The 19,652-nt window shown below is 37.9% G+C and overlaps 1 protein-coding gene across 1 annotated transcript; it reads left to right on the top strand.

The window, feature by feature from the left end:
• Positions 1–2,691: 2,691 nt before the first annotated feature.
• On the top strand, positions 2,692–19,584 carry pnpla3 (patatin-like phospholipase domain containing 3). The gene is made up of 9 exons (XM_062995134.1): positions 2,692–2,995; positions 7,949–8,181; positions 10,222–10,287; positions 14,981–15,190; positions 16,437–16,497; positions 16,764–16,952; positions 17,090–17,222; positions 18,306–18,413; positions 19,203–19,584. Exons 1-9 carry the CDS (start codon positions 2,809–2,811, stop codon positions 19,414–19,416), a joined length of 1,401 nt encoding a protein of 466 aa, XP_062851204.1. The 5' UTR covers positions 2,692–2,808; the 3' UTR covers positions 19,417–19,584.
• Positions 19,585–19,652: the final 68 nt, after the last annotated feature.

The raw sequence follows: 19,652 nt of genomic DNA on the forward strand, positions 1-19,652 counted from the left end.
AGGTGGTAAAAAGAAACCAGTGTCAAAACAAAATAAACACGGACAAAACATACAAACCCCGGTTTTCAGGACCCATGCTGATGTTCAACACTTTCTCTGCTTGCTGTGCCACCATGCCACCATCCATTAAAACAGGGGTTTTCAACCTTTTTGGGCATGCGCCCCCCTTCGTGTGCCAACCGCGGACTTGCGCCCCCCCTCGAATCCCCCCCCCCCCCCACCACCACCACCACCACCACCACCTTCGTCAACCATCGCACAGAAACCATTGTGAAAGTTCTTGACAATCTAAAAGTACATAATTAACGTTGTGCACATCATACATACGATGCAATTTTGCTGATTGAAAATATTACTTCGAAAAGATAATACAGTCCGATCCCATCTGAGCCGATTCTATGAGCATGTTATGTAAATTCGTGGTTCACTTTCGTAAATCGTAAGCGGTGCTTGCTTTTGATGAAGATAAGAGCAGAAAACGTTACTTCACAGAGCCAAGCAGAGACACAAGTACATCAATTACTAAGTTGGTTAGTTCAGGATCATCTGCTCTGACTGACAGAAAACTTTTAGCTCCGCAAGCAGAACGAGTCTGACTCGGTTACCGCTCTGTGGTAATAGCAGTTTAATTAAGCCTGAGCTTTTTAAGGTAAGCGAGTCACACAAAATGTCCTGTAGTAGCTGGTGTTTATTTAAAACCACGACATTTAATTAATAACAGGAAACATGGAGAGATGACTGAGAAAAGAAACTTACGCTTCGCATAAAATGAATCAACTCCTGAATCACTTATATCGATACTGTGAACAGAGCGGCTCTCTTAAAGACACACATACACATACACATGTCACCGGTTTATCTTCACTGTTAGCCCTATTTTTAAGGTTTTTTTCAGACTGAACTGGATAACATTAAAGGTGTGTGTGTGTGCGTGGTCAGTTAGACTAATCAAATATGTCTCCCGTGGGTAAAAAATGAATTGCTTTAGTTTTAGAAGTAAAAAAATCTCGTAATGCCACGCCCCCTGGTCAGGCACTCGCCCCCCCCCCCCCCCCCCCCCCCAGACAGGTACTCACTTAATCCTCACTTCATATCACTGTATTAAAATGTATATAAATATATAAATAAATAAATACATACATACATAAATATCAAATATATAACATCACATCAATATTTTAACTTATTATACTTAATACTGTGTGGCATATTGTTGATACTGCACAGCTCCCAAATTCTGGATTCAAATCTTTTCTCCTCACAGTATCCACATGAGTGTTGTTTATGTCTATTATCTCCAAAAACTGGCAGTATTAGCAACAGTTACTTTAAATTCCTCATACAGTACTCATAGTTGTAAGAGGGTGAGTAAATAAGTGAGTGTACAAGAGGCCTGTCAAGGGTGTGTTTTTGCCTTTACTCACAACCCTGACCAGGAATGACCTGTTAGTTAAAAATTAATGAATAAAATATTTAACAATCACTGCTGAAAACATAGAGTGAAAGGAACAAAAACTGACTGATCAGTGCCCATTTTTTATTATTCAATATGGGCCTAACACATGATAAATTTGCTTTATGCCCTGCTACATAATGCATAAATTCTTAATATTATGGAACATTTTATTATCTTAACATCTTAAATTATTCTTTCATAATTAACTGTGATTGTACTTTAATGACCATTATTCACTTTCATCCTTGTAGATCCAATCCAGAAAAATTATAGGTGATTAAGTGTAGATTGATGTGTAGATTTTTCTGAATCCACTTTTAGTGTCTAAGAAGACAATGAAAAATCTGTGCTAAAAAATCAGACTACTATCTCCCATTTTGCTAACAACAAGCCAGCCCTCTAGCATGCACAAGTAGCTAAAAACTGGTAATTTGCTCTTTTTTAATATCCAAGGGCAGGTGGGGTCTGGTTTAAGTTGAAATGTTGTGATTTTAAATTTCTTTGCTAGACCCCCTACCCTCTGTGGGATGATGAAAGACGTTTCTGATGTTAGCCTCAAAGTGCTTATATGACTCTTCTCTCCCTGTTGTTTCCACACTGCAGTAGCCCCTATGCCCAGTCTGGAGATGACAAAGGCAACTTGTGCACTTTCTAAATAATAGTTTATTGTCTTTTCCAGAAATGTGGTTTGTAATTTCTAAGGCTCTGAGATTTCAGTAAACCACAGTGTGCATAGTTGTCTGCAAATGGGGACATTTTTAAACAGTAGTGAATCTTCTCAACAAAGCACAACAAGAGAGCAATTCAAATTAGTAGGTTCGCCTCAGATAAAAAGGTGGACTTTTGGAGTGGACTAGTCGAAGTCTTGACTTAATCCTCATTGGAATTCTTAGAGGTGACTTTTAACAGGCAGTTTTATACTTGAAAGTTTTCAATGTCTACAAAAGTGAGCCAAAATTGCTCCACAGCTATGGATTAGACTGGTATGGTTGGAAACGCTTGGTTGCAGTTGTTGCTGCCTAAAGTACGTTGTTTACTATTACGTTAATTAATAAATTAACGTCGCCCTGTAAGTACTTTGTACTGTTCCCAATAAACTTGTGAAAAAGGAAAATAGTCCCTCTGGTAGTGTTACGTACAGAGGGCGAGGTTTGTTCTCTCAGACTCCAATTGGCTGCAGGCTCGCGGCGTGATAAAGAAAGGAAAGTAAAACATGGCATGGCCGGTTGTTCTCTTTTTTGACAGCTCGACCTGCTAGCAGAAAGCCGGTCGTTGGCAGAGGGTAGGACCACTGCCCACCATCAGTGTTAATATATTAGAAAGCAAGACGCAAAAGCTCATAATCTGCGGAGATGTTCGATTTAAAAGCAGGATGGAACCTGTCGTTCGCAGGCTGTGGGTTTTTGGGGATTTACCACATCGGTGTATCGAGCTGTCTTCTGGAGAAAGCGCCCTACCTGATCCACGGTGCTAACAAGATCTACGGAGCTTCTGCTGGAGCTCTCACAGCCTCAGTGCTCACCAGCCGGGCGTGCTTAGGTACCAACACTTAACAATATAAACAGTGCAGCTTCAAAACAACTTCCACGTTTAAATCTGTCGCTTAGATTAGCTTTATCAGTGAGGTTTGACCTAAAAGACTGAGGGGGGTCGATCGGACTCAAAAGAAGACAGGTCAATAAATCTATATGTTTAGTTGTAAAGAACAGTGTTTATGTTTCGTGTTGAACTGCGGGTTTTGCAAGTGCATGGATATAGTGGGAAAAATTCAATCAATATCAATAAGCAATATGTTTTACTTTGACTAAAACATATAGCTTTTATTAATCTTTGGAGATTTACCCACTGGTAACTATGAAGTTTAATATAAGCTTAATATAGATGAATTAAAGAGACATTTACAGTATGTTGCATTTGTATCCATAGTGGTATAACATACTTGCACATTGTGCTTTTGGTGTGATCTTTGCAAATAGTACAGTTGATATCCTTTATATTATATTTTTGACAAGTAAACCAAATAGCTTTTATTAATAATCTTTGGAGATTTACTTACTGATAACCATGCAGAGATAATAATAATGTCACTTAATATAAAGGGAAGAAAGACTGACTAGGCACATTTACAGTATGCTCTATGTGTAACAGTTACATAATATGATTTCACATTGTGCCTTTGGTGTGATCTTTGCAAAACACCCACTTACAGAGCATTATAAACCAAAAAAATGTTTTTAACTTTTGTAACTGTGGTATATATATATTTTTTATTGGGAAGTCAAAAGTTTACACACACCTGTAAGGGATATGCATATAATAATATAAAATAGTCAATGTTTCAGTCTCAAGATACAAGATACATGACATACATGGCCCTTATTCTAACTTTTAACTTTAAGTGTGTCATATAAATAATTTTAAGATACAATATTACCAGGTTACCAGCCCACTGACAAAGATACAATATATGGCCAAAAGTATTTGGACACCTGAACCTTGTTGGGACATCCCATTTCAAAAACAAATAGCATTAAAATAGAGTGAACTCTGTAATAACAACCACTCTTATTAAAAGTTTTCTCACAAGACTTTGAAGTATGTCAGTAGGAACTTGTGTCCATTCATCCATAGACCTTGCTTTGTGCACAGGGACAAATATAATGCTGCAGTAGGAAAGAGATTTCTGTTGCTACAACACTGGAAGCATATTTCACAACTGATTATATAACTGATTTATTACACCTGTTAGCAATTGTTGTGGCTGATTTTCACATGACTTTAAAAATTACTCGTGTCTCAGTATGTTTGTTTATATAGTGTACATTTTAGTACTAGTATTTTTACATTTACATTCACTGCATATAGCAGACGCTGTATTTTAAAAGATGTACCCTCAGTGTACCCTCACTTTGGCAGATATTTGTACCCTGAAAGTAATAATTTAATGTGTATTATCCAATGTGTTCACTAAGTTTTTTATATACAATTCCTACATGCAAATCCTATTTTAAAAAAAGGGACAAATATGTGATTTGTTAAGTCTCCTAAATCTTTAATTAACTAATAAAAGTAAAAAGAAAATATTTCAAATGTTTTCACCAATCAGCTTAATTGTATTTCAAGAATAGAAACACATTTAGAATTTGATGCCTGCAACACACCTCAAAAAGTTGGGACAGAGGCAAAATAAGAATGAAATGTTTATATATTGTTTATGTAACAGCATTTCACAATAAGCAGGTAAACTGGTAACAGGTTAGGGGGTCCTGATTGGGTATATAAGGAGGCTCCACCAAAGGGTCAGTCTTTATAAGACATGATGGGCCATGGCTCACAAAACCTCAGGAGAGAATTGCCAATCAGTTCAAAAAGATCATTTCTCAATGCAAGATTCTATCTTTCATCTACTGTCCCTAACATTGTAAAAGATTCAGGGAATCTGGAGAGATCTTAGCGTAGGGCAAAGTTGGAAGCCACTGTTAAATGTGTGTGACCTTTGAACTCTCAGACGGCATTGCATGAGAAACTGTCATGCTTGTGTGATAAATATAGCCACATGAGCTCGTCAGTCCATCAAGAAATGCAACTGGATACATCAATTCTATTCAGAAATACCTCAGAGTTTTCTGGGCCTAAGCTCACCTCAGATGGTCTGAAAGACAGTGATAACGTGTGCTTTGGTCAGATGAGTCCATTGATCAGCTTGTTTTGGGAAAAAGGGCATCATGTGCTCTGTGCCAGAGATAAAAAAGGACCATCCAGACAGTTATCAGTAAAAGGTGCATAAGCCAACATCTGTTATGTTATGCAGTCGATATACAGTGTATCACAAAAGTGAGTACACCCCTCACATTTCTGCAGATATTTAAGTATATCTTTTCATGGGACAACACTGACAAAATGACACTTTGACACAATGAAAAGTAGTCTGTGTGCAGCTTATATAACAGTGTAAATTTATTCTTTCCTCAAAATAACTCAATATACAGCCATTAATGTCTAAACCACCGGCAACAAAAGTGAGTACACCCCTTAGTGAAAGTTCCTGAAGTGTCAATATTTTGTGTGGCCACCATTATTTCCCAGAACTGCCTTAACTCTCCTGGGCATGGAGTTTACCAGAGCTTCACAGGTTGCCACTGGAATGCTTTTCCACTCCTCCATGACGACATCACGGAGCTGGCGGATATTCGAGACTTTGCGCTCCTCCACCTTCCGCTTGAGGATGCCCCAAAGATGTTCTATTGGGTTTAGGTCTGGAGACATGCTTGGCCAGTCCATCACCTTTACCCTCAGCCTCTTCAATAAAGCAGTGGTCGTCTTAGAGGTGTGTTTGGGGTCATTATCATGCTGGAACACTGCCCTGCGACCCAGTTTCCGGAAGGAGGGGATCATGCTCTGCTTCAGTATTTCACAGTACATATTGGAGTTCATGTGTCCCTCAATGAAATGTAACTCCCCAACACCTGCTGCACCCATGCAGCCCCAGACCATGGCATTCCCACCACCATGCTTGACTGTAGGCATGACACACTTATCTTTGTACTCCTCACCTGATTGCCGCCACACATGCTTGAGACCATCTGAACCAAACAAATTAATCTTGGTCTCATCAGACCATAGGACATGGTTCCAGTAATCCATGTCCTTTGTTGACATGTCTTCAGCAAACTGTTTGCGGGCTTTCTTGTGTAGAGACTTCAGAAGAGGCTTCCTTCTGGGGTGACAGCCATGCAGACCAATTTGATGTAGTGTGCGGCGTATGGTCTGAGCACTGACAGGCTGACCCCCCACCTTTTCAATCTCTGCAGCAATGCTGACAGCACTCCTGCGCCTATCTTTCAAAGACAGCAGTTGGATGTGACGCTGAGCACGTGCACTCAGCTTCTTTGGACGACCAACGCGAGGTCTGTTCTGAGTGGACCCTGCTCTTTTAAAACGCTGGATGATCTTGGCCACTGTGCTGCAGCTCAGTTTCAGGGTGTTGGCAATCTTCTTGTAGCCTTGGCCATCTTCATGTAGCGCAACAATTCGTCTTTTAAGATCCTCAGAGAGTTCTTTGCCATGAGGTGCCATGTTGGAACTTTCAGTGACCAGTATGAGAGAGTGTGAAGCTCTCACTACTAAATTGAACACACCTGCTCCCTATGCACACCTGAGACCTAGTAACACTTACAAATCACATGACATTTTGGAGGGAAAATGACAAGCAGTGCTCAATTTGGACATTTAGGGGCGTAGTCTCTTAGGGGTGTACTCACTTTTGTTGCCGGTGGTTTAGACATTAATGGCTGTATATTGAGTTATTTTGAGGGAAGAATAAATTTACACTGTTATATAAGCTGCACACAGACTACTTTTCATTGTGTCAAAGTGTCATTTTGTCAGTGTTGTCCCATAAAAAGATATACTTAAATATCTGCAGAAATGTGAGGGGTGTACTCACTTTTGTGATACACTGTACAGTATGTCTACTATTGAAAATATATGGAGCATCATCATGAAACATAAGAATCGAATTCTGAAAGTGTTTATAATTATAAAATACAATTAAAAAAGAAAATATTTTCTTTCAACCTTTATCAGTTAAATAACGATTCAAGAGGATTAACAAATCATAGGTTCTCCTTTTTATTGTTTTATTAATTGTCCTGTGTTAAACTTTAAACTTTTCTGAAAATGAAGATTGTATTTCTTTAGTCGAAATATTAAAAATTTTTATAATAGAAATCAGGCCTTAAATATGGAACAAATACATAGCGACACAAAATGGAGTTTTTGTACTCTTAAAAAAATTACACTGTGTCTTTAGTATTTTATTACCTTCTAATAACAGTTGCACTTGCATTATTCAATCTTGATATCTTCCAGATAGTACTGTATATTTCCCAAGAGGATAGGATAGCAAGTAGATAGTTGCCATGTCATTAGTGTTTAATTACTTTTGTCATTAGTTTTTATTAGTTATTCATTTTAAATTAAGATTAGTCATGACTTTTTTTCATTTATTTAATTTATTTGAACTGAAGGCAAAGACTGAACCCTTGTCCTTAGGATCCATGAGGCTGCACAAAACCTTTTCCACCAGCGTTTTTGTGCTGCCAGAAACATGGTAGAGTTATGATTTCTCCATGTCAAGTCCATGTACTGTGATGGATAATTACTAGTCAATAAACTGTCTGAGCACAACACTGTGTTGTAACTGAAACTCTGTCCCAGTTTAAATACCACCTAAATACAACAAAGTTAAAAATTGAGACTCCTCAGAATGAATAGGCATAATGCATTATGTATGTAATTTCAATTAAGGTTTGCAAATTTATACCAACTCCATTACAAGACCTATAAGAAATGCCAGATATTTATTTGCCACTACAGTGAAAGAAATTGCATGAGTCTTTATATGTAGGGTTTAACACTCTTTTTTGGTCTTTCTAATGATTAAATATGTCCTCTGTGTGTAGCTTATCTGACTTGACTTTATATTTTTAGATAAATGCTGCGAAGATGTAATTGAGGTGGCTAAGGATGCACGGAGGCGTAACCTGGGCCCACTGCATCCCACCTTTAACTTGGTGAAGGTGCTTCGCACTGGCCTCCAGCGAGACCTGCCCGAAGATGCTCACACACTAGCAAGTGGCAGACTGTGTGTATCGCTTACACAAGTCAGTAATGGAGAAAATGTTCTAGCCTCAGACTTTTCCTCTAAAGATGAGCTCATTCAGGTGAGGATGTCCTGTCAGCACTGCTGAAATTGACCAATGTGAGGATTTCAAATTGTGGCACAGTGTATATACACCAAACAGGCACAACATTATGACCACCTCCTTGTTTCTACACTTACTGTCAATTTTATCAGCTCCACTTACCATATAGAAGCACTTTGCAGTTCTACAATTACTGACTGTAGTCCATCTGTTTCTCTGCATGCTTAGCCCCTTTTCATGCTGTTCTTCAATGGTCAGGACTCTCCCAGGACCACTACAGAGTAGGTATTATTTGGGTTGTGGCTCATTTTCAGCACTGCAGTGACCCTGACGTGGTGGTGTGTTAGTGTGTGATGTGCTGGTATGAGTGGATAAGACACAGCAATGCTGATGGAGTTTTTAAACACCTCACTGTCACTGCTGGACTGAGAATAGTCCACCAACCAGAAATATCCAGCCAACAGCGCCCCGTGGGCAGCGTTTTTTGACCACTGATGAAGGTCTAGAAGATGACCAACTCAAACAGCAGCAATAGATGAGTGATCGTCTCTGTGGACCAACTAGGTAGGAGTGTCTAATAGAGTGGACAGTGAGTGGACATTTAAAAACTCCAGCAGCGCTGCTGTGTCTGATCCACTAATACCAGCACAACACACACTAACACACCACCACCATGTCAGTGTCACTGCAGTGCTAAGAATGATCCACCACCACCTAATAATACCTGCTCTGTAGTGGTCCTGTGGGGGTCCTGACCATTGAAGAACAGGGTGAAAGCAGGCTAAAAAAAGTATGTAGAGAAACAGATGGACTACAATCAGTAATTGTAGAACGTCAAAGTGCTTCTATATGGTAAGTGGAGCTGATAAAATGGACAGTGAGTGTAGAAACAAGGAGGTGGTTTTAATGTTATGGCTGATCGGTGTATGTTTGGGATCGTGAGCGAGTTTGATTTCCATTGAATTGATTGTATGTATTGTTTTGAAAAATGATTATATGTTATATTAACATTACATAAAACTGTGGTTTATTATGTAATATGATAATTTGTAGAGTTGAGTTCTTTTTTTTATCAGTCTAGACTGATAAATTAATTGATTAACTGGGGAAAGAAAGCTACACAGGTACAGGTCAATGTAACAAAAAGGCATTGCAGGTGAATATGGTAGAAACAGAAGGTGTATACAAAAGATCTTCAAAAAGTATCTGTACTTTTATATTTTCATTGGAAACGGTGAGAGCAGGAGGAGTAGTAATTGGTTGTGTCTGAGAGACTGAGAGAGAGCCTATAGTCCAGATTTAGCGGCATCTGATTTCCACCTTTTTGTACACTCAAAGAAGCTTTAAGGGGAAGAATATTTTCACGATGATGATGTGAAAGCAGCGGTGCATCAGTGGCTACTCGCTCAACAGAAAACATTTTTTGCTGATGGCATTAAAAAGTTGGTACGGCGCTGGGGAAAATGCATCGGAGGGTGACTAAAAAAAGTGATGTTATTTGTTTTCGAAATTCTTAGTAAATAGAGTTAAAAAAAAGTGAGGAAACTTTTTGAAGAACCCTCATATCTTACTGGTGGTATTAAAAGGTTATTGTTGGTTCATTAAAACATGAACTTTTACTTCTGTGGTTTAACACTAGGCAGTTGTAGCCTACTGGTTAAGGTACTGGTCCAGTAATCAGAAGGTCACTGGTTCAAGCCTCACCACTGCCAGGTTGCCACTGATGGGCCCTTGAGCAAGGCCCTTAACCCTTAATTGCTCAGACTGTCCACTGTCACCATACTGTAAGTCACTTTGGATAATGTAAATGTAATACATTATTGGGTGAACATTAGGGCCACATAAAAATCTATTTTGCAATAATTAATCCTGTTCTTAATTCACGGGTACAGACGAACTACGTGGCAAACCAAATCATGATCATTATACTTTCTCAAACAATGATTTTATTCTTATCAAGAGTGTTATTATGTTGTGATTATTGACAGTATCATTTAGATTCAATAGTATAAATGTTAGACATTGAAATCTATCTGATATGAATCATTACTTTTTCAGGCTCTTATCTGTAGCTGTTTCATTCCTGTGTATTGTGGATTGATCCCGCCTTCCTTCCGTGGAGTTGTAAGTGTCAATGGTCATTCTTGTCATACGGTGATGTCATATTAAATTGTTAGATTACTTAATGTCATATTTGTAGCACTAGGCAACTGGATCGCTAGGGCTCAGTGGACTAACATGAACCCTGTATCAGACCATATTAATAACTTTTTTTCTTTTACTGGCAGAAACTGTAAGCTGAGCATGCTGAGTAGGATTTGTGGATACTGGCTTAAAGTATAAGTCTTTGAGTATGAGCCAGTCAGCTACTAGGACTTACTAGAGATTTTTGGAATATCCAAACTCATTGACTTAATCTGTTATAAACTTTGACCCACAAATTCAAATTGTCAACCAGTAGCACATTAATTTTGCTTTATTTCTGGTGGGGTTGTTCTTCAAGTTGCCAAACACCAAAACTTATTATATAATAAAGAAGCAGTATAATTTGCAGCTATTCTGGAGGTTTTACTTTTGTGCTTTAAACTATTTATTGTGCACAGCTTGGTCAGACAACATAGTTAAAGTTAGGAAGAGATGTACAGTTGATGTCACTTGTTTTCATATATTTGTAATACATGAAGGTAATATTTGTGACATGAAGGTTAAAGTCAAAAGTTTACAGACATTGTAGGAGTATGTACTGTACATGTAAGGGATTTTGGACCTGTAAAGTTGCTTATAAAGTATCTGTGAAATTGTGAAGAGAGCTTTACACATTAATTTGACTTAGAGTTAAATCATGTAATTTTAATATTTATTTTCTATTTATTGTTATTAAGACACAAACTTCTTTGTCCAAAAAGGTTTTTTAAGTTTATTGTGTGTTTTCAAAAAAGTAAGCATCTCTTTGTTATTTGATTGACTGTTGTCAGTCACATTTCTTCGGCCATACAGTCTTATGCAACGGTCTGGATGTTTTTTTATTGTTAAGTTAAGAAAAAAAGGCAACACATACACAATACAAATGAAAAAGCAAATACATAATTTGGCATATGCAAAAATTATGTTAAATTTAGCAAGTGAATGTAACTGGTCCAACATTGCAGATTAATGCCATGTTGAATGTGTTTCCTGAGACGAATGTGGTAATTTATTTCCACAGAAATCAAACTTAGTTTGACTAAATCTCAGTTTGACAATATAAATAAGGCTAGTTTAACTGCATCCATTAAAAAGAAAATGGAACAGTGGCCAAGGTCAGAAAACTTTCACATTATTCTAAAAGATTTAAAAATAAATTGTCTTCATGGTTAGATTGTAGTTGTAAGAACCTCAAAAAAGGAAAAAAAATTACCTGCCACAATTTAGAAGATTCTAGAACTTGTACGATATTGTCAAGCACGATATTCCGCTAGCACACCAGCGCCGAGATTCTGCTGGGCGCCATCTAGCGGGCATAATTGGCAGTGCCTGCAGCAGACACGTTTCCGCTAGGGCGGGATGACCGGACAATGTGGGTGGGGTCTTTAAACGCTGTGTAAGGACCTGATTAGCAGATAGAGAGGCGCCTGTGCAGAATGCATAGGTGAAAAAGGGTTCCACTAAGGACTGTGCTCGGGTCGTAGGAGGCATGAGCAGCAATATAACCACCTCAACTGTAATCAGGGATCCCCCATCAGTGGAAGACAAAAAAAATTGACTACGCTAAGTTGGGAGAAAATGGGAAAAAGAAAGTCAGGCGAGCTTTTCCATGGCTTAGAGGCTGCCATAATGAAAAAGAGGTCCTGCTTTTAATTTTTTTTGTTTGTGTAATTAGATATCCACTTCATTCAAGCATTAAGGTGCCTCTTTGGAGCTAGCTAGTGTAAGGATCACTTGGCTAAAGCTCCCAAAAACTGCAATGACTTACATGTTCCCTACAAATGTATGTAAACTTGTAACACACTCTCAGGGTATTAAATAGTGTAGATATAAGACTTAATTCATGTTGTGCCAATATTTGTGCCAGTGGAAAGCCGAAATGCCTCAGAAATCAGGTTGCAAACAAAGAAGCCATTAACTCTGTGGGGAGGTAACAATCAAGATAAAATTGAGACACCTCCGGCTAGAGCGAATAATTGCTGGACATTAGTTGCATGGCATGATGGCATGATTCTGTAATTGGTGCCCACCGCTAATCTATACGGCAGGTGAGCCCATTACAGATAGCACCCTGCCCCTCCCCTGAACCTTGTGTTATCTGTCTTATTTGTACATTATGTACTGGTTTAGGACCTGGAACACAGCCAAGTTACAATTTAGAACTAAGATAAAGCGTGACTCAGTGTATAGAAATAACTCCCCCTTTAACATAACATACACTGTATATCAGGACAGAAGCTATAGTTATTACTGAGCTACTGTGAGAGAAAAAGTTTTAGCTGTCTCTTTGGACTTCCTCAGACTGTTGTTTATGACTCTTGGAACTGATACCAGTGCCATTTTTCCTGCCAACACTCCTGGCACACTGTCCTTTTTGCAAGTTACACAGAAGTAAGGAATTAGGTTAATAATTTTCCTAGAAATGGACAGCACATTGCATGGCTCACTTAGTTCATTCAGAAGTGGGGCATTTTGAAAATTTTAAATGTGTTAACAATAGGGCTGAAATTCACTTTATATTATGATGACAAATGGTACCATTATAACAGATGGATGCTGTTTTTACTTTCTTCATATTAATGTCAGCCAAACCTGGCACTTAGAATAGATATTAACATAAGGTATTCTGCTGACTGTTAAAGTGGGAAACCAGTCTGTGGTCCATATGTCTCTTAAATCCAGTTTTCATTTAGGAGGATATTTGTTCAGTGGTAATGTAGAGAACAAGTTACTTGTAATAGAATGGTTGTCAGTGCCAAACAGCCTGGTTTGTGTATGTCCAAAACTGCTAATCCTGACAGTTTTACTGGTGAAAATGGCTTATTAATGAGAGACTTGAGACATGCTTTATTTTCATAAGATGCTTTTCTGCTCACTACAGTTATAAGGATTATAACTGATTATACAGTTGTATGCAGTATAACTGATCTAAGCCCATTTTTCTGTGATCCCTCACTCAATAAGGGATTTTCTATCTACAGAACTTCCAAACACTGATTTTTTTTTGCACTGTAAATGTTACACTTTTGTGCTTACAAATTCAATACTTAAACAAGCCCATCTGGCACCAACCACCATGCCACGGTCAGATTATTTCAGAGCACATTTTCTTGATTCTAATGTTTGATGATTTCATGCATTTTGCTGCTGCCACTTAACCAGCTAATGGTATACTTAATAAATGAGCAAGTTTACAGATGTTCCTAATTAAGTGCCCTGCAAATGTATAAGTACATTTATATATGTGTATGTTTTATATAAGTGTATGTTGACATAAAGGCTCAGTGGGTAGCACTGTCACCTCACAGAAAGAAGGTCCTGGGTTCGATCCCCAGGTGGGGCGGTCCGGGTCCTTACTGTGTGGAGTTTGCATGTTCTCCCTGTGTCTGCATGGGTTTCCTCCAGGAGCTCCGGTTTCCTCCCACAGTCCAAAGACATGCACGTGAGGTGAATTGGAAACACAAAATTGTCCATGACTGGGTTTAACATTAAACTTGTGAACTGATGAATCTTGTGTAACAAGTAACTACCATTTCTGTCATGAATGTAACCAAAGTGTGTCAAACATGACGTTAAAATTCTAATAAATAAATAAATGACATGAAGGCATTATTAAACTAGTCTTTTTGTAAGGGGGAAAATTACGCCTTTCTACTGAAGTGTGAGGTTAAGCCCCACACCTATAAAAATAAAAAATTAACCCAAGTGCCAAATGCTTGACCAAGAAAGAACAAAACTGTGGTTAAAAGCCTCAAGCAAAAAGGGACAACTGCAAATTAATAGGGTGGCCAAAATAATGGAAACAAAATAAGAAATTAGGAAAAACAAAAACATCCTCAGCTTGCACTGGAGAGAGTGGATAGAAAAGGTATAATAAAGAACTGAGAACTGGTTGTCACGATATGACCCCGGTTGTCTGCAACAACCAAGTTCTTGGAAAGAAAAGAAAGATAGGGAATCCTAACATAAGCCAGGGATGGCAAAAGACAAGCTAGACATCTACAGCATCGACTGGGCAGCTTGTTCATCCAGGCGGTTCCATAGTGACAACACCTGAATTTCCTGAAGATAGATAAAGTATACTGGCATCCAGGCCAAGCCCATCTGGACCAGTTACACTTTGAAAACCAATAATGAATTTCAAAATTAATATTAAAAAAAAAAAATTCATAGATTTATTTAATCTTAGAAACTGCTTTAAATTGATACAGGTTAATTTCTGCCATTTCCCTTTAGGGATTGATAAAGTATTCAATTAATCAATCAATCAGTTACAGATTTGCCACGTTATAAATTTATTGCCTTGTTGATTCTTTAAAAAAATGTAAAAACATTTATTTTAATCAATTTCACAATGGATTGGCTTTCTGTTCAGGGTGCGTTGCTGCATTATGCCCAGTGATTTCCCATAAACCAGACCCACCACGACCCTGATTGGGAAAAAGCGGTGAAAAAACATGGAAATGAACATTAATCTGTTTTAATTATTTAAGAAATTAATTTAAAATGTACGATTTTGGTCAGCAATCAACACTAAAACATCTTTTTTAATCCCTGTTGATGTTTAGTAAATGCAAATTTTGCAACTGACTTTATAGCTGAATCCACTCAGTAAATGTTCTTTTTTGTACAGAGATATGTTGATGGTGGTATGAGCAATAATCTTCCCCAGTCAGAGATGAAAAACACCATTTCCATCTCTCCATTCTCAGGAGAGAGTGACATCTGCCCTAAAGACAATTCCAGCAGCTTCCATGAGCTGCGCGTCACCAACACCAGCATTCAGGTCAACAGTGGAAACCTGTACCGGCTCAGCAAAGCCCTCTTTCCTCCAGAACCCAAGGTCAAAAAAAATTTACATCCTCCTCCACTAGCACCACATACCATACTTGGACACATGCCAGGGTACTAAAAGCCAAATGCTGATAGAAATCCAGTTAGAAAAGTCACAGCCAAAACCTGGAATGCCGCCTTGCAAATGTTCTCAAAGTGCTCAGAATTACACTGCTGTTCATTCTGGCTACACAGTTCTTATGGGATGGTAAAAGAACATAGTTAAAGAGGACATGTGACTGCATATTTAATTTTACACATAGATTTTTTCATTTGGATATGATTTAAAAAATACATAACTATACTTCTAGTATAATTATCAAACATTAAATTGGATATATGCACTGGAGCTATAACAACAAGAAGAGTGAATTCTCAATTCCCCTCACTGTATGTGATATATAACAGAGCAAATATACCTGTATGTCATACCATACACAAGTACATTGCCATATACATGAAATAATGTGTCTATATATTTCATTGATATGTACAATTCGAATTGCAATTGTATCAAATTAAAACCACTAAAAATGAGTTGACATAAATTACAAGCTATGTAACACAGATGACACTGGCCACATCTCCGTGTAATTAAAGCCTGTCATTCAGAAAAGTGTTTCAGTCGTTTTTTAACCAAAAAAGAATATTTGCAAAAATAAAAAAAAGCAGCTGGATAGGCGCTCAAGTGGCGCAGCGGTAAAACATTCACGCTTTTCGGTGCAAAACTCGGCTCTGCCATCCGGCAGGCTGGGCGCCTACATGAACAATGATTGGCTGTTGTTTAAGGAGGGTGCCAGAGGGGACCTCATAAATGATGCAATTACGATCTCTGCTGGATGATTGATGGCGCCTGCACAGAGTCAAGGAATAATGTGGATCAGGGTGTGTCTTTCCATACCCAAAGCTGATCAGCATATGAAAAGATGCAGTCTGCTACTGCACACATGTCGGTGGGGGCATGTGTTAGTCTCAGCTCTCCTCAATCAGGGTGGAGATCAACATCAGTAGAAAGGAAGTGTAATGCAATCAGGTAATTGGATACAACTAGATTGGGAGGAATGCAAAAAAAAGCAACTGGATAATACTGATTTACATAACTTTCTCTTAATGAATGGATTTTGGATTTAAGCAGTAAACAGCGTTTTATAGGACTGTTCATGTGAATTTGAGTGTAATCATTTGGCTAACAGACCTCTAATAGTTGGTGTTTGTTATTTATTTGCATGCACTTTGTTGTTTCTCACACGGTACAGGTAATGGCAGAGATGTGTCAGCTTGGATACAGAGACGCCCTTCGATTCCTTGAGGACAACAGTAAGTAACAGTGAAAATGATTTACATTCACTTGTTAATGTGAAAAAGCATCATATTCTGTGGGGGTATCATGAATAAAATGGGAATCTACCAAATGCTCAGGCTCAATCAATCAGACTCTTTGATAGTAATATTCAACATTTTTGACTATAGCACAAATCTTTAAAATAATTACAATTCGACTTTTGAGTTTTTAATGCTTGTCCCAGTGTAAATGCAAGGTTATGGTGAGTTGATTAATGCTGATGGCATGTTTTTACCTTTAGATTTAATAAGAGCTGAGTGTCCAACAACAGATCTAGCCCTGATGGAAAACATGTCCTGCTGCTGCGGCACCAGTGTGAACTCTGAATCTACAAAGGAGTGGGTGCTACGAAGACTAAGACTATTAAAGGCACACCACTGGTGGTTGGATGAGCAGCTTGTTAATAACTTACCCACATCAATTAAAAAAGGTAACAAGTTATAAAATGGCAAAGGTTATACAGGCTGTGACTAAATTAAGCATTTATCTTTAAACTGCATCTATAACATACATGATGTTAAAGCTGTTATCAGAGAGAACATAATGTATGTGTTTGTGTGCTTGCAGTGTTCTGTGAGGCCTGTAAGGAAAAGCACGGTTTGATGGCTCAGCTTTCTGGCCTGTTTCCTGTTCGCTTGGCTTCCTACATGCTGATGCCCTACACACTGCCAGTAGAGTCAGCCTACTCAGCAGTACAGAGGTTTGTACCTTGGCTTTCCTTTTAACTCTCTGTCTAAATATTTACAGTTTAACATTACATACAAATTCTGTGTAATACTGTACATTCAGCTCAAGTTACCCAGTCCACCTGCTAGCAGGTAAAATGGTGTGATCTGGAATATTATATTCTGCCATTTAAATATATGCAATTTATTGTAGGTTTTTGTTGTAATTAATCCTAAAGACTGGTCGATATTTATATGTTCCTACTATTGTGAATAAAGTGAATATATCTGGAGAGCACAATAAGCCAAGTTGTTGAAACAATGTGATCAAATGAAGTGTATTACAAGACACTTAATGTATTTGAAAAACAAAAAGATTGGCTGGCTTTTTGTTATGAAGAGTTCTTGACTCTTTACGACCCAAAAATGAAAACAGACAGACTCTTCTTAAATGAAAAGCATCTCATAAAACTATTTTTATGAGGCAAAACACGATCTGATGCAGTAGAACCCTTAAGACCTATTTACTAAGAAATATTTATATGGCTTACTTATTTTAATACAAGGGTTCTTCAGAAAGTTTCCGCACTCTTTTAACTCTATTAAAAAATTCATAAACAAATTACATCACTTCTCTACATAGTCATCTTCTGATGCATTTTTCCCAGTTATAGCGTAGCCACTGATGCACCACTGCTTTCACATAATTATCACATGAAAATCTTCTTACCTTAAAGCTTCTCTGAGCAGTCCAAAATGTGGAAATCAGATGGCGCTGTAAGTTCTCTGTCAGTCTCTCAGACATGATTAATTACTACTCCTCCCACCCTTACCGTTGCAAACGAAAATATAAAAGTGCGGAAACTTTTTGAACATCACAGGAATGTTGAGGCTTTGTGCAGGCCATCAAAGTTTTTTTAATCATTTTTTAGACCTCACTTAAAGCCATTCTGAAAAGGTTGCCACAAAGTTGCAAGCATAAAGTTTACTGTATATAATTGATTTCATACACGTGTTAGCAATAAATGTAACTAAAACACTTAGACTCAGTAAGTAGGAGGGGTGTCTACATATATTTAGCCCTTTTATAAAAATGTATTGCTGGTTGTGTTTTGTAGGTTTGTGGAATGGATTCCAGAAGTGCCTGAAGACACACGCTGGCTTTTTGAAGTGGCAGGAAGCATCTACCAGACTGCCTGGAAAGGAGCATCTACGAAAACGAGCAAGTAAGTGTGCAGAAACTGGATTTCTGGTAATGCAAGGATGGGTGTGACTACTTGCCTGGCTTTTCCCACTGGTCTAGTAGGTGGTGGTTTTATGTTTTAATTTCTGGCCAGCTGGTGTGATTTTGTGTTGTATTTTTTTGTGTTGTATCGGCCGTGGGCATCCTTAATGTTCTTGAGGTTTAACCCTGTAATAGGTGTTCCGCCCAGGATGTGTTACTGCATTGTACTCAGTAATTCCAGGGTAACTGGACCCACCCTGAGGATAAAGTGGTGGTAGAAAGTTATCCAACACCTACAACCCCAAATCAGGAAAAGAGCTGGGGCAGTATGGAAAATGCAGTGTTTTTTACATTTACTTTGACTTTTATTTCATAGCAGACAGCACGAACCCAAAATATTTCATGTTTTGTCTGGTTAATGTCATTTCATTTGTTAATAAACATCGCTTCCAGCATTTCAGGCCTGCAACAGATTTATTCATTTATGTTTAACGAATGAAATGAAATTGATCAGACAAAACATAAAAATGTCTTGAAATCATACAGTCTGCAATTAATAAAAGGTAAAGAAATGTAATAAACACTGTTTTTTAATAGTCAAAAATTTTTTTTATTTGAGGTTGTATTTCACAGCTGTCAAAAAAGTGTGATTTTAATATTGTGTAATACAAGTGGCACTAACAAGAGGCAGAGTAACCAGCGATCTCACTGTTTTTTTGTGTTACATCTTTTGATCTGCTGTTAATGTTCTTGTACATTAATATTCTTTTTTCGTGTCTGTGTGTTCTAGCATTCCAGTGCGCCGATGTGTAAGTGGACCACCCTCACTAAATCTGCAGTCTCAAGTTAACAAACATGATGGACATTTAACTTTTTCTGCCACTGAGCTGCATGGTTTCAGCATGAATTACCCAGCACGTCATCAAAACCCTCACAGTCCAAACACATGCACCCTGCCCCCTAAAGAGATGTTCTTTTTTAATGACTCAGATGAGGAGTTATGAAGCAGAATTTACCAATATTAGACAATGGACAAGATAGAATTTATAAGATATTTTACTTTGTCACACACTGTGTTTTATGCACATGCAGTGGATGATAAAAAGTGCTGCTTTATGTTGGCCTAAAGTCTCAATACAATTTTATTTTAATAAATTTTAATATTGCAAAAAGGCAGTTGGTGTTTTTTGAAAGAATAATTTTATTTTCAGAATGGTATCATGACTGATATTAAGGTATC

Source organism: Trichomycterus rosablanca, chromosome 1 (genome assembly GCF_030014385.1).
Source record: "Trichomycterus rosablanca isolate fTriRos1 chromosome 1, fTriRos1.hap1, whole genome shotgun sequence".
Taxonomy (NCBI): Eukaryota; Metazoa; Chordata; class Actinopteri; order Siluriformes; family Trichomycteridae; genus Trichomycterus; species Trichomycterus rosablanca.